General features: G+C 42.8%; 1 protein-coding gene across 1 annotated transcript in view; it reads left to right on the top strand.

Moving 5' to 3' along the window:
• Positions 1-6,296: 6,296 nt before the first annotated feature.
• Positions 6,297-20,803, top strand: part of LOC104571536 (pikachurin) — a 30,985-nt gene continuing 16,478 nt past the window's right edge. Inside the window, exons 1-4 of the mRNA XM_088535449.1 lie at positions 6,297-6,638; positions 10,804-10,921; positions 11,392-11,527; positions 17,871-18,037. Of these exons, the coding sequence (XP_088391575.1) occupies positions 6,297-6,638; positions 10,804-10,921; positions 11,392-11,527; positions 17,871-18,037 (763 nt within the window). The remainder of the gene's footprint in view (positions 6,639-10,803; positions 10,922-11,391; positions 11,528-17,870; positions 18,038-20,803) is intronic.

Raw genomic sequence — 20,803 nt, 5'->3', positions numbered from 1 at the left:
GCGACGAAGGAGTACAAAGGTTACTGTAGGTAGTGATTGCAATGATGATGTTAGTTTATGGAATGATTGGGAAATAATTTTTGCCTCCTTTTTTGTGCCGGGAGTGTCAGCTGCCCGAGCTCACAGGAATATTGAACGTCTTGCATGCTGGGCAGTTAAGCAGGCAAACGCAACCAGTACTGTGCTTAGTGAATTGTCAGATGGTTTAACCCAGGTACAACACGCTGTACTGCAAAACCGTGCCGCTATTGATTTCCTGCTTCTTGCTCACGGGCATGGGTGTCAGGACTTTGACAGAATGTGCTGCATGGACCTGCAAGATCACTCAGCAGCTATACATCGACAACTCCACGACTTGATCAAACATACGGAGAAAGTAACAAAAGATGTTGGGTTTTTCGGACTCGATGGGTTAACTGACTTGTTTGGAATCGGGGGAGGGATGAAATCGTTGGTGAAATCGCTACTAATGTTGTTACTATGGGGACTGTTGCTTGTAGTTGGTTTAATGATCGCTTGGACCTGTTTACGCGCTTTAATATCACGTTTGTTAAATGCCTTGTCACGTAATCCGAATCTGACACCTCAAGGTTGGCTTGCTTCTCGGGGACATTTGATCTAAAGAAAAAGGGGGAAATGTAGGGGGACATTGTACAGGGGGGTGCCTCTGACCGTCCTTAACCTGGACTGAAAAGGCTGACATGCAGAATCACTGAATTTCGGTAAACAACTTTTAAGGAAGTGTCTCCTGTACTTGAGGAAGTTCCTAGGACTGAGATGCTGTTTTTAAATCTTGCGGTTAGACGCTTGGATACGGCTTAGCAACCTATGATATGTTAGCACATTAATGCTTGTAACCAATTACTGATGCTCTGCCGAGATGTTGCTATGCTAATTGCTATATATTGTGATACGTAACGCGAAATAAATGAAGTCAGTTCCAGCTTCTATGAAGTTGCTGTCTGGCATTCCTGACCCGCTCCAAGCTGCAACACTTTCCGTTGGACTATAGCGCTACCCGGAGGTCCTTTCCTTCAGACCTAGCCCTTTCCATCGGGCTTAGCGCTACCCGGAGGTCCTTTCCGTCAGACCTAGCCCTTTCCGTTGGGCTTAGCGCTACCCGGAGGTCCTTTCCTTCAGACCTAGCCCTTTCCGTCGGGCTTAGCGCTACCCGGAGGTCCTTTCCGTCAGACCTAGTCCTTTCTGTCACACCTAGTCCCTTCCATCACACCCCTTGAGGACCCCCTCCCGGTCCTACCTGCAGATCCCCCTGATCCACTTCTCGTCTGTCTCCGGACAGTCTCGGGAACCCAATCGGTCGTCCGGTGCAGGTTGCTGTCGAAGGGAGTCGATCACCAAAAGCTATGGTGAGGCGCGCCGTCGACTCCAATTGCCGTCTGCCGTTCCCGGAAGGTGGAAGGATCCCGGACGAGCCCCCAATTGTGCGGAAAATCTCGCTGTCAAGAACTGAATGTCCAAAAGGAGACAGAGGAGTCCTAAAACTTTATTCGAATAAAGGGAGAGTCCACCGGGCATATCCCTGTGGGGTCTCTCAAATTGCTGGGGGATGCAGCCCCCCTTTTATCCTAATTTCCCGACCGAGGGACGCCCTCTCCTTTTCCCCATTGGCCAAGGTACTCAGAAGTTACAGCCTTCCCGGCCCGCCTACACCGAACTCCGGCCTTCCACCATCTGTTCTCACCTGAGCTCAGCAACTCCTTTGTCCCCCTTGCTGAAGAATGTGGGGGAATTGCCCTTTGTAAAGGCCCCCATCTCCTTGCAGATGGCTCTTTTTGTCCCACTGGGCTCATGGCTCCACTCAGTCTCCCCTCCCTTTGTCCTGCTCTTCAGCCAAACTGTGGAGAAACCCCCTTATTGATGAATACAGAAACTTGAGCATTCCGCTCACCGTGAAATCCCCTTGGGTAGCCCAGTCCCACAAAACTGCACCAAACTCGTCCCAAGCCCCGGGATCGCATATTGTTGTCTCACTTAAAGCGTTACAATTGTCTAATCCCCATTTTAAAAGACAAATCAAATCCCCGGTTTGGATATCCTGACCTCTCCCGGACCTATCTAAAACATGCTGCATAGTCTGCAGCAACTTTTCCTGCTCCTTTGTCATGGATTCCCCCATCGTCCTCGACAGCTAGGCTCCCACGTCCCAGTGCCAGAGCTTCCGAGGCTCGCACTCTCACCGCGCCAGAGTTTCCAAGGCCCGCAATTCCCAGTGCTGGAGTTTCCGAGGTTCACACTCCCGAGTGCTGGAGCTTCCGAGGCTCACACTCCTCCCGCGCCAGAGCTCCCAAGGCCCGCAATTCCCGAGTGCCGGAGCTTCTGAGGCTCGCACTCCCCCGTGGTTCAGAGCTTCATTACCATTTATCACTTGCAGCCGCGTAGATGTTGTCCTTCGTCCGTCCTGTCGAGTTTTCTCCACCTCATGATCTTCTCCATTTGCCTATCTTGGTCCCTGTTTGGGCACCATTTGTGGGAGTCATCAAAAGGAGCAGGGGCTTAAGGTTTAGGACCAGAAGCCATTTTATTGAGCATCAGACCAAACTTATATATTTTCCGAGTACGTGAGCATACACTGTCCACGCGCTGTCCACGTGCTCCTTCCCCCTGCATCCAGCCAATTCCTTGACTCTATTGCTATCTGGGTCCAATCCTGCTAACAGACAACACGTAACCAACCAGAGATCGGTGCATCCAGCCTGTGTTTTAGGTTTCTCTATCTGCTAATCTGTTATTCCTAACTTTCACAGTTTCTCACTCCTAACTTTCACCGTTCCCACAGCTTCCCACAGTTTCTCACGGTTTCTCAGTTTCCCACAGGGAACCATCTCAGCAAGAGGGACATGCGTGTCTTTGCCAAAAGGTTGGTCAACCCAGTTAGGAGGACTTTAAACTAAGCAAGAAGGGGGAAGGGGAGTGTCACACAGACAAGGCAATCAGTAGCACACAGCCAAAGTCAGATGGCATCCAGCGGGAGTATGGTAGTGGGAAAGTGAGGATAGGATATGATTATAGAGGGTCCTTGTGGGGACTGAGAGCTGGTTGCACGGCCTTCAGCTTGTCTGAGAGCTGGGACTTTCTCAAGTTACCCTGTCCTTGAACAATATTGAAAAAACCTGGATTGCAGCAAGTAAACAACTTAAAGGAAGTGAAGACGTGGAAGTTGCCAACGAAGAGGAACTAAGCAGAACAGCCAATCACGAATCAACATGCAGCCATGATGAGGATGAAGGATATAAAAGAAGGACTCAGGAGGGGGAGAGAGTGCACGCATGTGCACGTGCGAGCGTGGGGTCTGAAGTATTGTACCTGCTTGATCAATAAAGGCTTACATATAGCATGCATCCCTGGCTGTCCCAACAACTGATGACCCTGACATGATCTTGTAAATATTGTAAATAAGGGCCGAGGGGAGTTCGGTGGGGACGGTGCCCGGTAGCTGAGTATTGGTGAGGAGAGATGAAGGATTCCGGCGGGAAATGCCTAAGAACCCCGGGGGAGTCGCAGCTGGACTGTGACTAGGTGAGCTACTGGGGACTATAAAAGATGGGAGCAAACCCATCTACGGAGGAAAAGGCTATAGTGAACATTTGGGATCACATGCTGCTGAAAAGAGGGATCAAGTATGATAAAACTGCTTTAAGAACATTATTACTGTGGTGCAAAGGGAAAGGCTTGCAGGGGGACACGCAGGCTGCTTTCGATTCGAAAGAATGGGAGGCAGGCAGGCTGCAGGCAAAGTGCTTTTTGACTCTGCCTCTAAGGGCGATTTAATGGCCACTGGGGTGCTGACCACCTGGCGCTTTCTGGTAGACACTCTGGAGCACTTCAAGGCTGTACGAGAGGCGCAAGTGGCTGCGGATGCGGCCACATAACCTGCGGCTCCACCCCTGGTTGAACCCACTGCCCCCCCGGACCCTACAGAAGACCCTGGGGGAGGAACACCGGTGCCTTTACCACCATCCCTGATGTTACAGCTTGAGAAAGACAGGGGAGGCTGTGCTCCCGTTCCCAGAAGATTCCGACTAGGACTTGCAGGGCGCGCGCCCCAAAGGGAGCGAGCTGCGATCGGTGGGTGGGGCGGTCACGTTCTTGCCTGCTTCGGTCACAGTCTCGGTCGGGGGAGATTGTGTGGTGGAGCAAGCACAACAGGATGGACGGGAGAGAACGTCTTATGCGCAACCGGTAATTTTAGAAGTTCTAACTACAGGCAGAGAAATCTGCAGGGTAGGAGCCGGGCTGTTGAGAACTGTGGGGGGGGTCCATGACTCAAGAGCATGAAAGGGTGCTGCCAGTTATGCAGCATATCTTGGATAAATCTGGGAGGGGTAAGGATATCCATCCCAGGGATTTGATCTGTCTTTTAAAGTGGAGGTTGGAGAATTGTAATGCTTTAAGTGAGGACAGAAACTGTTATTAGGGCTATTATTTCTATTCTCTATGTTCGTCTGTATTATGTGTTGTATCCCTTGTATAATGATGCTGACACGAGGTATGGTTGAAACTGCTATGAAAACGTTATCTGTTCGGGTCCTTCGCTACAATAGATTGACCTCTACAGATCACAGGGTGGCATATATAGGCACATATAAGCACGCGTATAGGCATGTATGGCCTGCGCGCCCAGGAGGGAAGGTTATGTGACTGAAGGTGGAGTTTGTCCGCCCCTCGATCTGCCTGCTGGAATGTACTGGGCCTACGTGGCAGGATGCACTGGGCATAAACAGACAGTGCGGAGAGAGGGGAGGCGAGACTCCTGACACCGAGGCCTACGTTGTCTCCGTGAGGACGCCTGCCGAGTTAGGAGCCCGTCAGCAACCCTCTAATCCGCCAGCTTGAGAGGATGTTCAATCTCAGTATCCTGCTGGCAAGTATTACCTCAAGAGTAATTATCCATACTTTGCTTCTTTAATGTGCTTTCACCTGAATAAAGGCTGGACGTAGTCACCTCATTCTGGCGTGATTATTGCCGAATCCCGAGCCCATCCGGAACATAATTGGCGACGAGGATGGGATTTGGCAATTAAACAGTGGAACTCACTAGTGGAGCGCACAGCTACGTGAGGTCATGCCACTGGATAGAAACTGTGTTCGTGCTGTTTGTGTTTGTGGTCATTAGGTCTTTCTTGTGTAATATATATTAGCAGCAAGGGCTGAATAAGCACAACAAGAAAGTGCAGAATTCGAAAGTGGAAAAGCCAGGAATAACTCAGACTGCGGTCCCCCACCCCTTTTCCTCGCTCCCCCGCTGCCACCAGTGGATGACTGGGAGCTGTACTCTGACTTGTATCCTTGAAAAGAGATTAGAAAAATGCTTCAGCACAGGAAACAAGAATGAAGCGACGGCCAAGCTCCAGTGCAAATGGCGCAGAAGGACCAGCAACGGTCCTCACAAATTGTAAAAGCCTCAATCGCTACTGGAATGGAGGCCTCCTTAATATATAGAAATCCCAAGAAATGTAAAGGACAATCTGTAATTATTACTGGTTTGGGGGGAAAAACAAATTGAAGCTGTGCAAACACAAATAGAAATGAAACTAGGGAACCTCCCAAAAAGATTCTATTCGGTTATGATTATTCCTGTCCCTGAATATATAATTGGAATTGATATTTTAAAGGGACTGCCTTGAACCTTTCTGACGGTTTGTACCAATTTATAACAAAGAACTATATTAGTGCCCAAACAATTTTAGTCAGAAAAGTAAAAAAATCCCCTCTGTGCAGAGTCTTGCTGCAACTAAATTGACGACCATGAAACAGTACAAGATTCTGGGGGAGCATGAAGACATTTCGCAGACAATTAAAGACCTAGTGGATGCAGGAGTTTTAAACCCGCTACCACAGCTTGGAATAACCCTGTCTGGCCCATCAAAAAGAGTGACGAGTCATGGAGAATGATTGTGGATTTCAGAGAATTAAATTCACACACCCCACCTCTTACCACAGCTGTACCAGATATTGTCACCTTGATAGAAAAAATCCAGAAGCATTCTGGAACTTGGTATGCAGTAATTGATTTGGCTAAAGCTTTCTTTACCAGACCCATTGCTGAGGAGCATTGGGGTCAGTTTGCCTTTACATGACAGGGGCGACAATATACTTTCACCAGGTTGCCCTAGGGATGGTTGCACAGTCCAACTATCTGTCATCGAAAAGGGGAACAAAATAACGTATCCCTCGCTCTTAGTTGCACCCAGGCCCAGACATGGGTGCAGAGTGTCGTTGCAGGTATATTCAGAGACGGAGACAATGGAGACCTCCCCACTGAGATCCGAAAAATCATGGGGGACGCAGCCACAGAGAAAGAACGACAAGTGTGGTGGAGACCTGTGACCTTCACCCACGACCAGTTCCTCAGCGCTGTCATCGCCTACGTACTGACTGTGGTGGAGGTCACCATGGAGCAGGTTTACCCCATTGCAGCCCTGGGAATTAACACCAATGAATCTGTGCTCTACCTGCCCCCCTCCCGCCGCCCTGACCACCTAATATGGGCAAGGGTGTCTGAAAAAAAGTGGCAATTGGTAGATCTAGAAGCCTGTATTTTAGAACAGGGGCTGGGCTTCGTATGCAAAGATGACGCCCTTAAAGCGAGCAATGTTTGCTTCGATGCCAAGGAGGGCGTGTGCCATTTTGAGATCAATTCACACAGTAATAAAAAAAACACATTAGCTTATGTAGGGAAAGGATGCATGTGTTCTAGAACAACGTGTAAATACGTGCTAAGTAATGAAAGTTATAACCAGACTGTGTTTAATGACTCTAATATGTGTGCTCACAATGTAGTTATTATTAGAGGCTGTGCTTTTACGTATGTTACCCATGTTTAATGCAAATCTCTATGTGTGTGTTGCCATAATAGCGGCTTGCTCCTACATGAGGCAAGTGAGACTCTACCTTGATCACCAGCTGAAAAGTCTAAGCGCCTCCTACCATAGTCAAGGGCAAGACTGGGTTGGCCTCTGTGTTTGCCACCAAGAAGAACCTCGAGCTCCGCTACTGACTGCAACCCATTAGGCGTTGAGTGGTGGGGACACATGCCATGCCAGACCTTGATGTGAGTGATGGCCACCTCTCTCTCTGAGAGCCATCTAAGAGGTGAATGTAGGCCACACAGCCTGCTGTTGACATGAGTAACTTGTGATTGAACATGTCACCCCCAAATCATCATAAGAAGATGCTGCTCTTGTATGATTTACGATTCTTTAAGCAGAGCAGAAAGGGCCTAAGGAAAGCCAAGGACCGTGTCTTTGGAAGGAAATAGGAAGGAATTTAACACCATCTTGATCATGAAACCCGAGCAAGAACATGTCCCCCCAACGGAATGTTATTAGTGAGACTAACTAGCTGCGTGAAAAAAAAAATCATACAACGTGCATTATTGAATGCTTAGCCATGGTATAAGATTTTTGTCTTGCAGATCTACCTGTTTTTACCGCCACGACCCCTTCAGAAAACGATATTATCCACTACACCTGGTCTGATGAATCAACTTTTGTGAATGGACTTTATCTTTGCTTTTAGACTGTTGGACCCTCAATTATCCCCCTTCTGACTGTTATTCCTTGTTTAGTTCCTTGTGATGTACAATTACTTCAGAGTGCAATACAGGGAATGCAGGTGGCAGTCATATTTGAAGAAATGGGTCAACCAACAATATATGCCACACTTGTGGAACAGCCGTGATTCACCTGTCAGTCAAAGGAAGAGTTGACTTACAGCTGAATACGGCTCTGCTTTTGTAGCTATTCTTAATCTTTTTCGGGATTATGCTTTGTATTCCATGCTTGTTACAGCTAATGCAATTCATTGTTAAACGCACTCTGAAGCAAGTATTGCCAGTGCAAATGCAAAACAAAAAAGGGGGGATATGGGAGAAGATGCTGAAATGGCCAGTCTATTAACCCTGACACTGCATAGGCCCTGATCCAGCAAGAAAGGTCTGATAACCAAGAAGCCGTGGGAATGGACACGACAAAATAAATGGCCTTTTGCTTAGCCATGTCAACGCAAGTTGTAAGGTTTCTAATTCTTGAACTAACCGTAGTTTGTTTATTGCTTGCGTGTCTGCTTTGCTTCTTGTTATGTGTTCAATGATTGATTGATTGATCATGTAAAACTAGCTGTGACAGTACAGCAGTTAAATAAAGAAGGGGGAGATGTGGAGGCCTGCTTCAAGGACAGCAGTACAGGATGCTAATAATAATACAGGATACCCCAGAGGGCTGCGCTGCCATCCAGAGGGACCTGGACAGACTGGACAACCGGGCAGTGAGAAACCTTATGAAATTCAACAAAGACAAGTGCAAGGTCCTGCACCTGGGGAGGAATAACCCCAGACACCAGTACAGGCTGGGGACCGACCTTCTGGAGAGCAGCTCTGCAGAGAGGGACCTGGGTGTCATGGTGGACGACAAGTTGACCATGAGGCAGCAGTGTGCCCTCGTGGCCAAGAAGGCCAATGGGATCCTGGGGTGCATTAAGAAGAGCGTCTCCAGCAGGTCGAGGGAGGTGATCCCGCTCCTCTACTCAGCTCTGGTGAGGCCACATCTGGAGTATTGTGTCCAGTTCTGGGCTCCACAGTACAAGAGGGATGTGGAACTGCTGGAGAGAGTCCAGCGCAGGGTTACGAGGATGACCAGGGGCCTGGAACATCTGCCCTATGAGGAGAGGCTGAGGGAGCTGGGCCTGTTCAGCCTGGAGAAGAGAAGGCTGAGAGGAGATCTAATCAGTGTCTATAAGTACCTCAAGGGAGGCAGTGAGGAAGATGGTGCTGGTCTCTTTTCAGTGGTGGCCACTGACAGAACTAGAGGTAATGGCCACAAACTGAAGCACCAAAAGTTCCACAGGAACTTAAGGAAAAAAATTTTAACAATGAGGGTGCCAGAGCACTGGAACAGGCTGCCCAGAGAGGTTGTGGAGTCTCCTTCTCTGGAGATCTCCAAAACCCGCTTGGATGCAGTCCTGTGCCACGTGCTCTAGGTGACCCTGCGTGTGCAGGGGGGTTGGACTAGATGACCTCTAGAGGTCCCTTCCAACCTTAAGCATTCTATGATTCTATGATCTTTCTCAGTTGAATCTAAAACGTTCAACCAGATCAAGGGTGAAGGTTGGAAAAACAGGATAATAGGCAAACATTCCAAGTTAATTGGCAATGAATATTGGGGCTACAAAACCACAGCTAGAGAAATAATAGATGGCAGGGTGCTGCTGAGCAATATTGTGTTATTGCAATATACTCCCAAAAAACAGAGAGGGAAAGTTTGTCTGAAAGAATATCATAAGGAAACTTCTCAGAAAATAAAATTTTAGGATTGTGCACTATTTTGCTCCACTTGGAAATGCAGGTTTCAGGTCTGTTCCAGCTTAAAGAAAAAGGAGACCTCTGCATTTTCCCATGCATTGTGAATGCTATTTTTAATACTGAAGAAAGAGAAACAGGGAGAAAACTATTGATAAAAAATTCTTTACAATGTAGAAGCACATTTATACTATAGAATTACATTTCTTCACATCAAAATATATCAGACTCTAAGCCACATATTTTATGCTTATTTGCATATACTGTCAAAATTCTTAAATCTGGAATTTGTACTGTCTATGCTACAGATAAAGGATTCTGAATTTTCATATACATATATACATGCTCCTTTCATCTAAAAGTCTGAGGCTGATCCATGCTATTTGGACCAGCCAGTGATATAAGGGTTTGTGTGCTACTTGCTAATATTTGAGAGATTTCAGCAGGTTCCAGTGAATAGTATTGTACAGAACAACCTCTTCATGTGGAAGTGAGCATCACCTTCCTTGTAGTGTGCAGGTGGTGGAGGAATACGCTGAGTTAAGACATCTCAATATGAGTGATAGGCAGTATTCACTTTATTGCCCGAGACAGTGCACATTTATACAGTTACAGCTTGAGCATGCCAACGTGTCAGTCGGTAATTGGTTGCTAGCGGTATTTGATTGTTTGTTAGAAAGATTACTTCAGTACGGCCAGCCCAGATTACGGTCGGTAAGCAACGCAGCTTCTTCATTCTTCCTGCCTTATCCCCTCAAAGTTGTTTACGAAACTAGCCAAGGACAGAGTGTCCTTGCCTTACCAGCACGTCGTCAGCACTTTTCTCCTGAGGCCCAATCTCCCAGAAGGCCCTGCTTGCTCAGTTGCAGGCCTGAACCAAAGTCAGTGGATCCATACTCATGTCCACGCTCTCGTAGCCAATTCCCAACAGTAGTGGTTGGCATTCTGTGTTTATGGCAGAAAGACAAATGTATCTCTGCCCTCTCTTGAAGGGAGCCATTTGTTTCAAGTCAAGGCTAAGAAAATTATAAGAGGCAATTGAATAGGTCTCTGATCAATTTGAAATTAAAGATCATCAACTCTTGCTGTTATATGTTTCTTCATTCTCAGAAGCTTCTACTGTCTCTGGATATATAAAAATAATAATAAAATAAAAAAAGCTCCAAACTCTTTAGGAATGTCAGCAATCGGCTCAAGGCAAAAACATGAGAGCAAATATAAACTATCTGCAACTCCATGAATTATTCTGAAAAGTGGGTCTAGGTCAGCCCTATAGATTTCTCTGGGGTAAAGCTGCAACTTGACAGGAAACGTGATCTTGTTTGTTTTTAGTGTTTCTGAGATGAACTGGAATTGATACAATCCTCCTAGGAGATTACATGGAAAATATCATGTAAAATCCCAGCAGCCTAGGACCCTGTGTCATTTTGAGCTGCATGGAATAACTTTCACAGTATTTCTGTCTTGTTTTCTTTTGACTCTGGTAGGAAGTTGTTATTGGTGATTTAAAACCAGGCACTCCACATCGTGTTAGTGTTAGAGCGTATGGCTGGGCAGGAAAAGGACAACCCAGCATGCTCAGACACGTAACCACCTTATCTCCAGGTAAAAATTCTTGTACATACCTCCTTTTTGCAAAAGTAGCAGGGCAGAGTCAAGCCAAGACATTTCACTGTTCTGTCAGATAAAAACAGACCATGCTGAAACCCCTCTTTGCTCAAAGCCAGCAGTGGTCAGATAGCAGGAAGTGGCTGTGATGGCAAAATGGTCAAAAACATTATTAATGATTTAAAATGATAATAGCCATCATGCTTGGGATGCCTTATGGACCTACTGGACCCTTTGAAGAAAGTTTTATCTTTACACTAGTATATGTTGCACCTGTAACATAGCTAATCGCTCACACCTAAATCAGTTATGTGCAGTTTGGTAATATTTCACTATTACACTTCCACATGCTTGAGGTTTTAGAGAGGCAACAGAACAGGCAGAAAAGCCTATAAATTTACTAAGTTTGTGGTTGTTGAGTTTTTATGTGTCTTAAAGTCTTCTCTAATGCAATTCTTTTGGCTTAGATAAGTGCATGCCCCCTGCACCACCCTACCAGCCCCAGATTGTTGTCGTTTCTGATTCCGAAGTTGCACTGTCCTGGAAACCTGGAGTCAGCGAAGGAAGTTCTCCCATCCAGTACTATATGGTGGAATTTATCAGGCAAGTCTGGCTGTGGAATTAGATTTTCAATGTATACTACTTTTTTTTTTCCTAAACTCTGTTATTAAACTGAATACAGATTCTTTTCCTTATTTATTTACTCATTCAATATAGTACATTTATTTTCACTCTCTGTGTGTGTTGAATTATCATGAAAAAATAAAGTCATAGGCAGAAATAATCTAAATTGATGTAAAATCAGCAATAAGTCTTTCCTTGTATTTGGAAAAAAAAATCTTCACTTATTATGCTCAGTCTAATAAAAGTCTGGGTAAATAAAATTTTAAATGCACCCTGTAGATCATCAAACACTGTCAAATCATGATGAGAAAACAATGTGGAGGAGAGTGGTTCCATTGAGCTGATGTACCCCTAGCTACTATCAGAATAAATCCAGGAATTGCCAAATCAGTATGTTGGGTACTTTTAGCTGGCAAAAGTCTTTTGAGTCTTTAGCTTGCAGGATTCAGATGCACTTCATTACTTCATTTTCCTAATGTTACTGTTTGCAGGAAATGATGGCCCTTCTTTTTTAAAAAAATGTTAAACTCTTTAAAATGTATAATAATAGAAATGCAATTTGAGGAATTGGCATGAATAAAAAGATCTTATTTGAGTTGTTTTTATAAGATACATCTCAATGATCAGAAGCTGATGATTGTATTTGCATGCACAAATGTATTCATAAGCTTGTGTACGCTAATATTTGCATACAAAGCTATCTATCTTCATGGACTTGCACCTGTGTTTACCCTTTCAGTGAATGCAACATTCAGTCTTTGAAAGCTTAATACTTGGGTGAATGTTTGATGACAAATTTTAGTTGAGGCTGCTGAATAAGAAGAGAGAATTACTTCCTTAATTACTCTAAGCTTTAAAGGTCAAATAAAATCTTTCTTCGGAAAAATGCATTATTTTTTTTAAATGAATTGTCATAAAAATGGTAAAAAGAGCTATTGATTGTGCTTTAAATACGATTACAGCTTGGAGAATATAGATATAGTGAAAGGAATGCCCAGGCTGGAAGCCTGCTTGTGAACTTAAATTGCACTTTGTGTTTGAATCAAAGTGCCCCATATTTCTTGAGAAGCCCTATAATATTTTTTCACTTAGAGACAGGACATGAGAACTGAAGATGCATAATGGCCATCATGTAAATTCTGCCACAGAATTACCATGAAATTTCTCTAATGTCTATTTTGCAACATAATGGTTACTTGAATCTTTTTCTCATCTCTTAGCTCAGATTCGCTCAGTGGATTAGAAAGGGATTTTGCTAAGTTCTGACTGACTGCATTTCTCTCATTCTTCAGCCTGGAAAATGGAGTTTTTGTACACTTCTTCATAAAACCACCAGCTTGCTAATGGAAGTAGAAGTGGGCATCATAATCTCCATCTGATACATTGAAATTGCACCCTTGAATGTTTTTGTTCAGCCAGAGAGCAGAAAGTTGCCTTCTCTGTTTAAATCAAGGGATATGAGTAATTGAAATTTCAGTGTCTCATTTTTTTTAGACTTTGGGAAAGAATTTGCTAATAGCATGATGTTTTGATAACACTGTTTAGTTTGAGGTTTAAAGCTAAGCTTGAAGTGTATTTGTTAATTTTGGGATTATGCTGTCTTAGATTTGGAAGCTTGAGTACACATATTTGGAAAAAGTTCAATGAGCCATAAACACTAATGGCAGTTAGAGGTAAAGATTTAACTTCAAACTTCATTGTCTTCTGAAATTGCATATAGTTTTAAAGCTAAATTACCATGAAGTATATTAACAGCAGTAAAAGCCATTGATGTTAAAACAATATTATAAAAAATCAATAACAACAACAACAAAAACACAAAAACAGTACAAGCAAATTTGGAATTAAGCCCACTTATAACAAATAAATACAATTCCAGTATGATACTGTGCTTTTGCAAGATTCTTAAATTTCTTATGTCATCTATAATTTCTCTGGATGTGGATATACCAATAGCACTAACCTATATTGTTTCAATCATGTTAGTTCCCATAGAAGTAACTTTATCACTTTTACCTTAAGAAAAAAAAAATGGTGGGAGACTAAGACAAGGGAAAAATACTCTTTTCAACTGTGGTAGGCTTAAAGTCTCATGAAAATTAAATTTATTAATTGCTTGCACATCAGAATCTAATCCAGATCAGAGGTAGTCTTTGATCTGCTTCTGATCTTTGATGACTATAAATTAGGGCTTTCCTTTAGGCACTTCTCTGGGATTTTTCAGGTCTCTAGAGGATCCCTCTCAGGTTGCTATAGGTAATGGAGGACCCCAGACTGTTTCAGGTATAGCGCAGCCTGTGCTGACTCACGCTCTGGAGATGCCCAACTCTTTCTGCCTATAGGAGGACTCTAAGGAAACCAGACTCCAAAAGTGGCTGAATACTTAAAACTAGGAGAGTGAAACATTTCTATAGAATGTGTAAAAGGAAGTGTTAGACCCCAAATAACTAATGGTGTCTTTGGAAGCTGGAAGCTGGCAGTATTATTACTCTATTGGTTTATGTTGGTTTATGATGAGGAATATTTTCTGATGCAAACATTCTTATGCAAGACCCCCGACGCAAGATGATGCACTTAGATATGCTAGTTTGTTTTCTCTTTCCTCTCTAAAGATGCTATAAAAATAGCTTAGTTTTCAAAAATATCTCGGCCATTTTCACATGAATTATGCTGATTTCTAGTCTATTGAATGCCTAGCCAGACTTCTAAATTCAGAGACCAACTTACCAATTTTTACAGCCAACTACCTTCTACAGAACCACAAAGTATTTCAGCAGCACATCCTGTAATGGGAGCAGTGTGTTTTCTTTTCATCTCCTTGCTAGCTAGACAGAGTCAATAGCTTTAATATGAGTCTTGACATGGAGGGAAAACATTTCACCATCTCAGTAGCAATGTGCTACTGAAAAACATGTGCTGCAAAAAACTAGGTTGGTCCTGCTGATAGAGCTGGAAGGATTTATCAGTATATGGAAGCTGGGGTGGAGCAGATTAAGTGTAGTGACTTCAGCAGATTTCTTGGTTAGTTCCATGTCTTTTCCCCCTCCCCTCCTCAGAAAGTTTCATCCACTAAATCCACTCCGTGTTGAATAATCTGTCTCCAGTGCTGCATCAATCAGGTAGTTGTATTTGAATAGCTCCTCCTTCATTTTGATCAAAACATCTAAAGAATAGTTTGACTTTTCCCAGTCGAAATTATTTCAGTATTTCAGTTTTTCATTCCAGAATAGAACAAAACTGAACACTGGAAACATTATATTTTCTTGTGGGAAATATGGTTCCTGTCATGTACCTCAACTGTGAACCTTCAAATCCTGACATGTCAGCAGTGGTTCAATGTTTGCTTTCATTTGCAAAGAACACAAGAGTCCTCAAGGGAGAGGCATCTTGTAGCACCAAAGAAAAATACCTTTTAATACTGATTTCCTGATTAATGCATGGAAAACACACATGTATCTCAACATTTACCTCACTGCTTGTGAGGATTAAATACCTGGAAAGATAATCAAAGAAAGAGGAACTGAAGATGTAAAACTAAGGAGACACGTTTAACAGTTAGACAGCATCAGAATAAGACTTATTGAAAGAATGAAGTTAGAAAGCAGTCTAATTTTTTTCTCCAGTGTTGACCTTGCTTTTCTTTTTTAGTAGAAAGTGTCACAATAAAGTTAAATAATAATAAATATTAAATAGATTAATAGATTACTAGCAGAAGATTAATAGATTATTAGCAGATGGCTTCACTCTAATAAGTAATTTCCAGGTCATTTTAAAAGCAAGTTTGAGTGAGTATGAAATTGCAGTTCTCTGTGTCAGAAAGATTTCCTTTCTTAATGTGAATCGGTCCATAGATTACAATATAAAGCAATAATCTTGATATTTTAAGGACAGCGTTCTGCCCTTAGTTTATGTGTGCCTGATCTTAATGACTTTACCCATATGTTTAGTATTTTAAGAATGCACTGCCTTTGTTCTTGGCCAAATTCTTACTGCATTACATTTCTGCATTGGAGATGCATGTCTACAATGTAAAGAGCAAAAATGCCTGTGGGAGGCTGCAGATTTCCACATGCCCAGGTATGTGGTACAGAGCAGTCAGTCCTGGGAGCTCATGATCACGTGCACAGCAAGAACAGGAGTGAACCTTTTCCAGGGAATGTAGCTCTGTGGAAAGACTGGAAAAGTGGGATCATTCTCTCTAAAAGAGCTGTTTGATGTAAAAGTTGATATAAACTAAAACTTCATGCAAGAAGGACAACCAAGATATTTTTTCAGCAAAACACTTAGAGTTTAGAAAATGTAGAAGTTGTCTCACTGGGAACATATTAGCCAACTGAGTTTATTGTATTTCTCTCTCCATGTGTTTGCTATTTTATCATGTTGTTCCAATTTATTTGTTCAGGCAGCGTTCTGGAAAAATAGCAAAGGTCAAGTGATAAATCTCACCATTCCTCCTTCAGCTGGAGATACTTACACGTTTGCAGAAATTTCCTTTATTATTCCCTTCTCCAGGAGGAAGTCTTGCAAGAGGCAATCAGTAAAGTCCAGGTTAGCTGACGGTTTGTGGAGATTGCACATTATCTCCTGAATCTCTTTGTAGTGCACAGATCTCCTTAGTATTCCCTCTCCCAGCCTGGTGCAGACCAGCAGCATCTGCTGTAAAGTGACTATAAAGCAGTTTTTGAGCTAGCAGAAATTCTTTGGTTTGTAACTAGAGCCAAACAAATATGTGTATAGGAAAACTGAAAATGCTACAAAGGCAGCAATGTGCAAAGCAGTGATGGGAACAGATTTTACTTGAAAAAACCTAGACATTTTCCTTTTGGCCCAGACAAAGAATGCTCAGAGAAGAGGAAAGAACAGAAGAGTAGCCAAAATAAATGCCCTGTCTACCAGGGAATGGTGATGGAGGGTGACTTAATATAGGATGCTTAGCTGTCATTACATCTTGTTTGTCTGATTTTATTTTTACTATTAGTGCGATAAAGTAATATTCACGTGCTGTGTGCTACTGCATAGCAGGTCGGCAGTTGGGAGGTACACAGAAATGAGACCTCAGTGATCAATAAATCTTGTATTGACTGGTAAAAGAAAACATACGTTAACTTTGGCATTTCCTTCCAGCTGCAAATAAACAAACACAAAATGCCTGCCCTGTGCTAGAATTTTCACTGAAAGACTGTTGGGGACATTTGCAGCAAGTCCTATGTAAACGCTAGTAGATCCAGGGAGCACTTGGAGGTTATTTCCTGTAATAAATATCACAAGGACATCTTAGCAAAGGCCACCAGAATAATTTGATCTGAAAGGTCAAAGCCTATTTTACTTCCATAGGCTTCAATTTGAATATTTTGGATGGCCTAGACTTAATGTTTATATTTTCTATTTTGTTTATGTGTATATGCTTCCTTCACAAGTTTTCCTCTTTGATTAGAAGAGATCACTTTTAGAGAGCTTAGAAGTGATGTGAAAGTATCAGAACACTCTCTCAGAGTGTTTGAAGTAGTCTTTTCCTTTCAGATATCCTTATGCATATAAACTTCAGCATTTTCAGTTTCCCTAGATTGTTGTTCAAACCAAATTGCCATGTGAATGAATATACAGATTTTAAATGGGTTATAACAGCACTCAGAGTGAGCCATTACTGGCAGCCAGCTTGCTGTGTGAATCAGGATTTAAACAGGCATTGCCCAAAGCCAGGCATGGGAATTTTGTTGAAAAACCCATGTACATAGGCTAGGTCCTCTCCATTATTATTCAGTACTTTTCTCATTTTAGGGGAGAAGCATTTGGATCCAGATTTTCCAATGTGGCTGGATTAATTTGCCTGCCTGGTAAATCAAACGTTAGATTCTTGTCCTGCTAATGCTTGTATATGTTTGAAGATATTCACTGACATTAGGATACAAGCTTTTAGGAATAAATTAGAAGAGTCTTTGCCTCCATCGCGATATATTCCTTGCTGTAGACAGCTATGGGATTTGGAACTGCTAGTAATATACCTTTACTTGACATTAAAAAAAAAAAAAAAAAAAAAGATTACGAGAACCTGATTGGTCAAACTCTCTTCTGAACCATCTTCTTGGCTTTAATCAAAATCCAAATAGTGTTTCCATAACACTATATAGTGCAATGTTCCATTATCAGTCTTCTCAGCTTCTAATGGTTGCACAGTCTGACTCCTTAAGAATGAAAGATTTTAATGGTGGTTTAGCAAGCTGATTTCTCATTTATTTCCTGTATTTCCCTGGATAGTTAAAAGGCAATTAACTTACACAGACAGCTTTAATTATTTATGATCTTGATTTTTTTTATCCTGAAGGCCAGACCTTGACAGCAATTGGACAGTAATAAGGGAGCAGATCCAGATGGAGTCCATGGTTCTCAAGGGGCTTCTCCCAAATACCAAGTATCAGTTTGCCATCCAAGCAGCAAATTCTTATGGATCCAGCCTCCCCAGCACACCAAGCAATGTCATCCACACATTCAGTAAGTAGAATTGCCTTTTCAGAGCTAAAGCTGCATATCAAGGGCAGCCTTTACAAGGCACTAGTGGAAGCAGCTTCCCCCTCAGAACTGGAGTACAGAGGCACCCCAGGTCCTAGACCTCTCGTTCCTGTTTGTGATGCTTACATCATCCTGCAAAAGTTGAGCCACTGATGAAAATCTGAAATGTTCCAGGCATCAGCACTCTCCTGCCGTTTCTCTGCTCAGGAGGTCATTGCCAGGTCTTCTTGGTTTTCTGCTTACTGATGTTTGTGCTGGCTTCATACAGAATTGATAAGTGAATATCATGGGGAGAAATAAGAGGAGTAAGTCTATTGTTCATCTTTTTTCACAGTTCCTTAAAACTGAACTGTATATATTTCATGTATCATTCAAGAAACTCAGAAAGACCAAAGCAAATCTATGCTGTTTTCTAGAGTAAAGCTTTTAAACTATTAAGCACGACTGTGAAAATTAGATGAACAAGTAAATATCCCTTTTTAATGAGAAGCTACATAGTGAAAATAGTAGGCGAAATTGTATTCAAATACATCTGACGAATCATGACTTTATAAAAATTATATTTACATTTGTGCAGCAGGGTGTGCCATGCACATGGCAACAAATGGTGGGTCCTGCAGACATTTCCTGACTGCCTTCCTCAGAGTTCGATCCTCCCGACAGTGCCTGTCTGTGAGCTGACTTGGAATCTTATTGCCCTTCATTACCCCCAAAGTGATAGCAGTGTCTGAGGATCGCAGCCAAGCTTACATAGGCCTTTGGGAATTGCACAAAGCACAGGACTTCACTGTGAAAAACACCATGCCACAAAACAGAGTCAAGACAGGCAACAGGGCCAAAGCTGATGAGGACTATATAAACCATATCCTTAATGTGGCAAACCGTGCTGGAAGATTTCAGTACTTCTAAGTTCCACTTTTGAAGGCATTTGTAGAATACGAGGCAATAAAATGCCTGGATATAATTTTAACAGATTAATGAATTATAGAAAAGGGCAACAAGACTGGCATTTTTTTCTTTTTCTCACCTATGTGATGCTTCTTTTACCTGTAAATCCAATTCTCAATGTTACCTCAACTACACTGGACCTTCAGTGGCCCTGCTGAAAAGTCTCTTGTACCTCTTACGGACAAGTGAGTTCAGCAGACACTGAGTCCATGTTACCTGGGAGCTTATCCTGCACTGACCTCTGTGAACACAGGACCTTGGGCTTGTATCGTTCTAAGGTATAATTCTCATACTTTGTTTTCAAATGTGACTTGATTTGCAGTACTCCTGATTGTGCAGTGCTTCAGGTCATCATAAGAAAATGTTGGCTGTGTTTACTCAAATATTCTCCTACAGGGCTGCAACTGTATCACCTAATGTGACAGACCTCCCAAGATACTTGCAAGCAGAACATGTGGCCTTGATTACCAGCATAGTTACCCCCTTACTTAATAAAAAATGTATGCTTGGTTTATGTTACATTGATCCATTCTGAGGGAGGAAGGAGAGGGCAAAGTTCCCCAAGGATTTTCATTTATTTATGACTTGGTTTCATTTTGTTATAGAAGGAAATGAAGCAATGATTTGCTTAAATCAATTTCTGTGCATTTCTTAATTGCAGATGCTCACTACAGGTGTTTTGGTTATATTTTTGTTTGTTTTCTTGCAGTATCAAATCTTTCAGGGTGTCTTAGACAACTGACTTAAAACCAGAAGATTTCACATATCAAGTTTAGTAACAGCAAAAGTAATAAATTACCCTGCAGAGTCCAAGAAAGAAAATGTCCTCATCTGCATCACTTAAATGCCCTTTATCTCCTGGGGAAACAGATGGGGTTTGCACTATGCCCTAAAGGTCAACAGTTGGGCTGTGCCCAACCAACAGAGGAAGCGTACTCTGTTAAAAATACCCTGTGCTCTGTTAAAAATACCCTCCTGTTTGTCTCCACAGTAAACATGGCAAAAGTGCCCGCTTAATCTGTTTACATCACTTCCTCAGGGCCTAGACATCAAAACCTGACATCTCCCAAATGGAGGCATCTCTATCTCTGGCTCATGCTGAAAAAGAAATTGGCATGGGTGCTTAAGTATTCTGCATGGTGCTTGAATGTGTCAGCTGAGTCTCAGGAAATCCCTTAGGGTCAATCCTTGATGTAGATGATGGTCATGATGAACCTTGATTTGCCAGCCAGGGCACACATTCATATTTAGTGCACATACGTTTGATTTTATAATTGTCTCTCAGGATTTCTGGGTTGCAGCCATGGTAGCGGAAGAGCAAGAGTACAAAAAGATTTAGACCAGTGCTTTTCTGTCTGACTTTAGGCCAAACTTCTCCATTTTTCTGCACTGAGGTGAGAGATTGCTAACCTGACTGACACCAGTTCAAATAGCACAAAAACTTCGTGCCTACACTGCTCCGTCTGAATGTCTTGCCAAACCCCATTGTTTTTCACTGGCTCCATTATTTTGCTTAGTGGTGGTAGTGAAAGTCTCGTGACCATCAAGTGGTGAGGTGGCATCTTCTCTCTGAAAGTCTTGCCAAATCCCATTGTTTTTCACTGGCTCCATTATTTTGCTTAGTGGTGGTAGTGAAAGTCTCGTGACCATCAAGTGGTGAGGTGGCATCTTCTGGGCTGACAGGTCTCCTGTAGCAGCCGTTCTTCACCTACCTAGACTTTGCATCTCTCCTTGGTATAATATGGAAGACTTGCTGACTAGAAAATATGGGCAGCTTATGGCTGCTAAGATAAGCAAGCA

The sequence above is a fragment of the Tinamus guttatus genome, unplaced genomic scaffold (assembly GCF_059628265.1).
Source record: "Tinamus guttatus ecotype Peru unplaced genomic scaffold, ASM5962826v1 Tinamus_guttatus_pri_ptg000042l, whole genome shotgun sequence".
NCBI lineage: Eukaryota > Metazoa > Chordata > Aves > Tinamiformes > Tinamidae > Tinamus > Tinamus guttatus.
The sequence above is the reverse complement of the archived record's forward strand: the minus strand, read 5'-3'. Positions and strand labels throughout refer to the sequence as shown.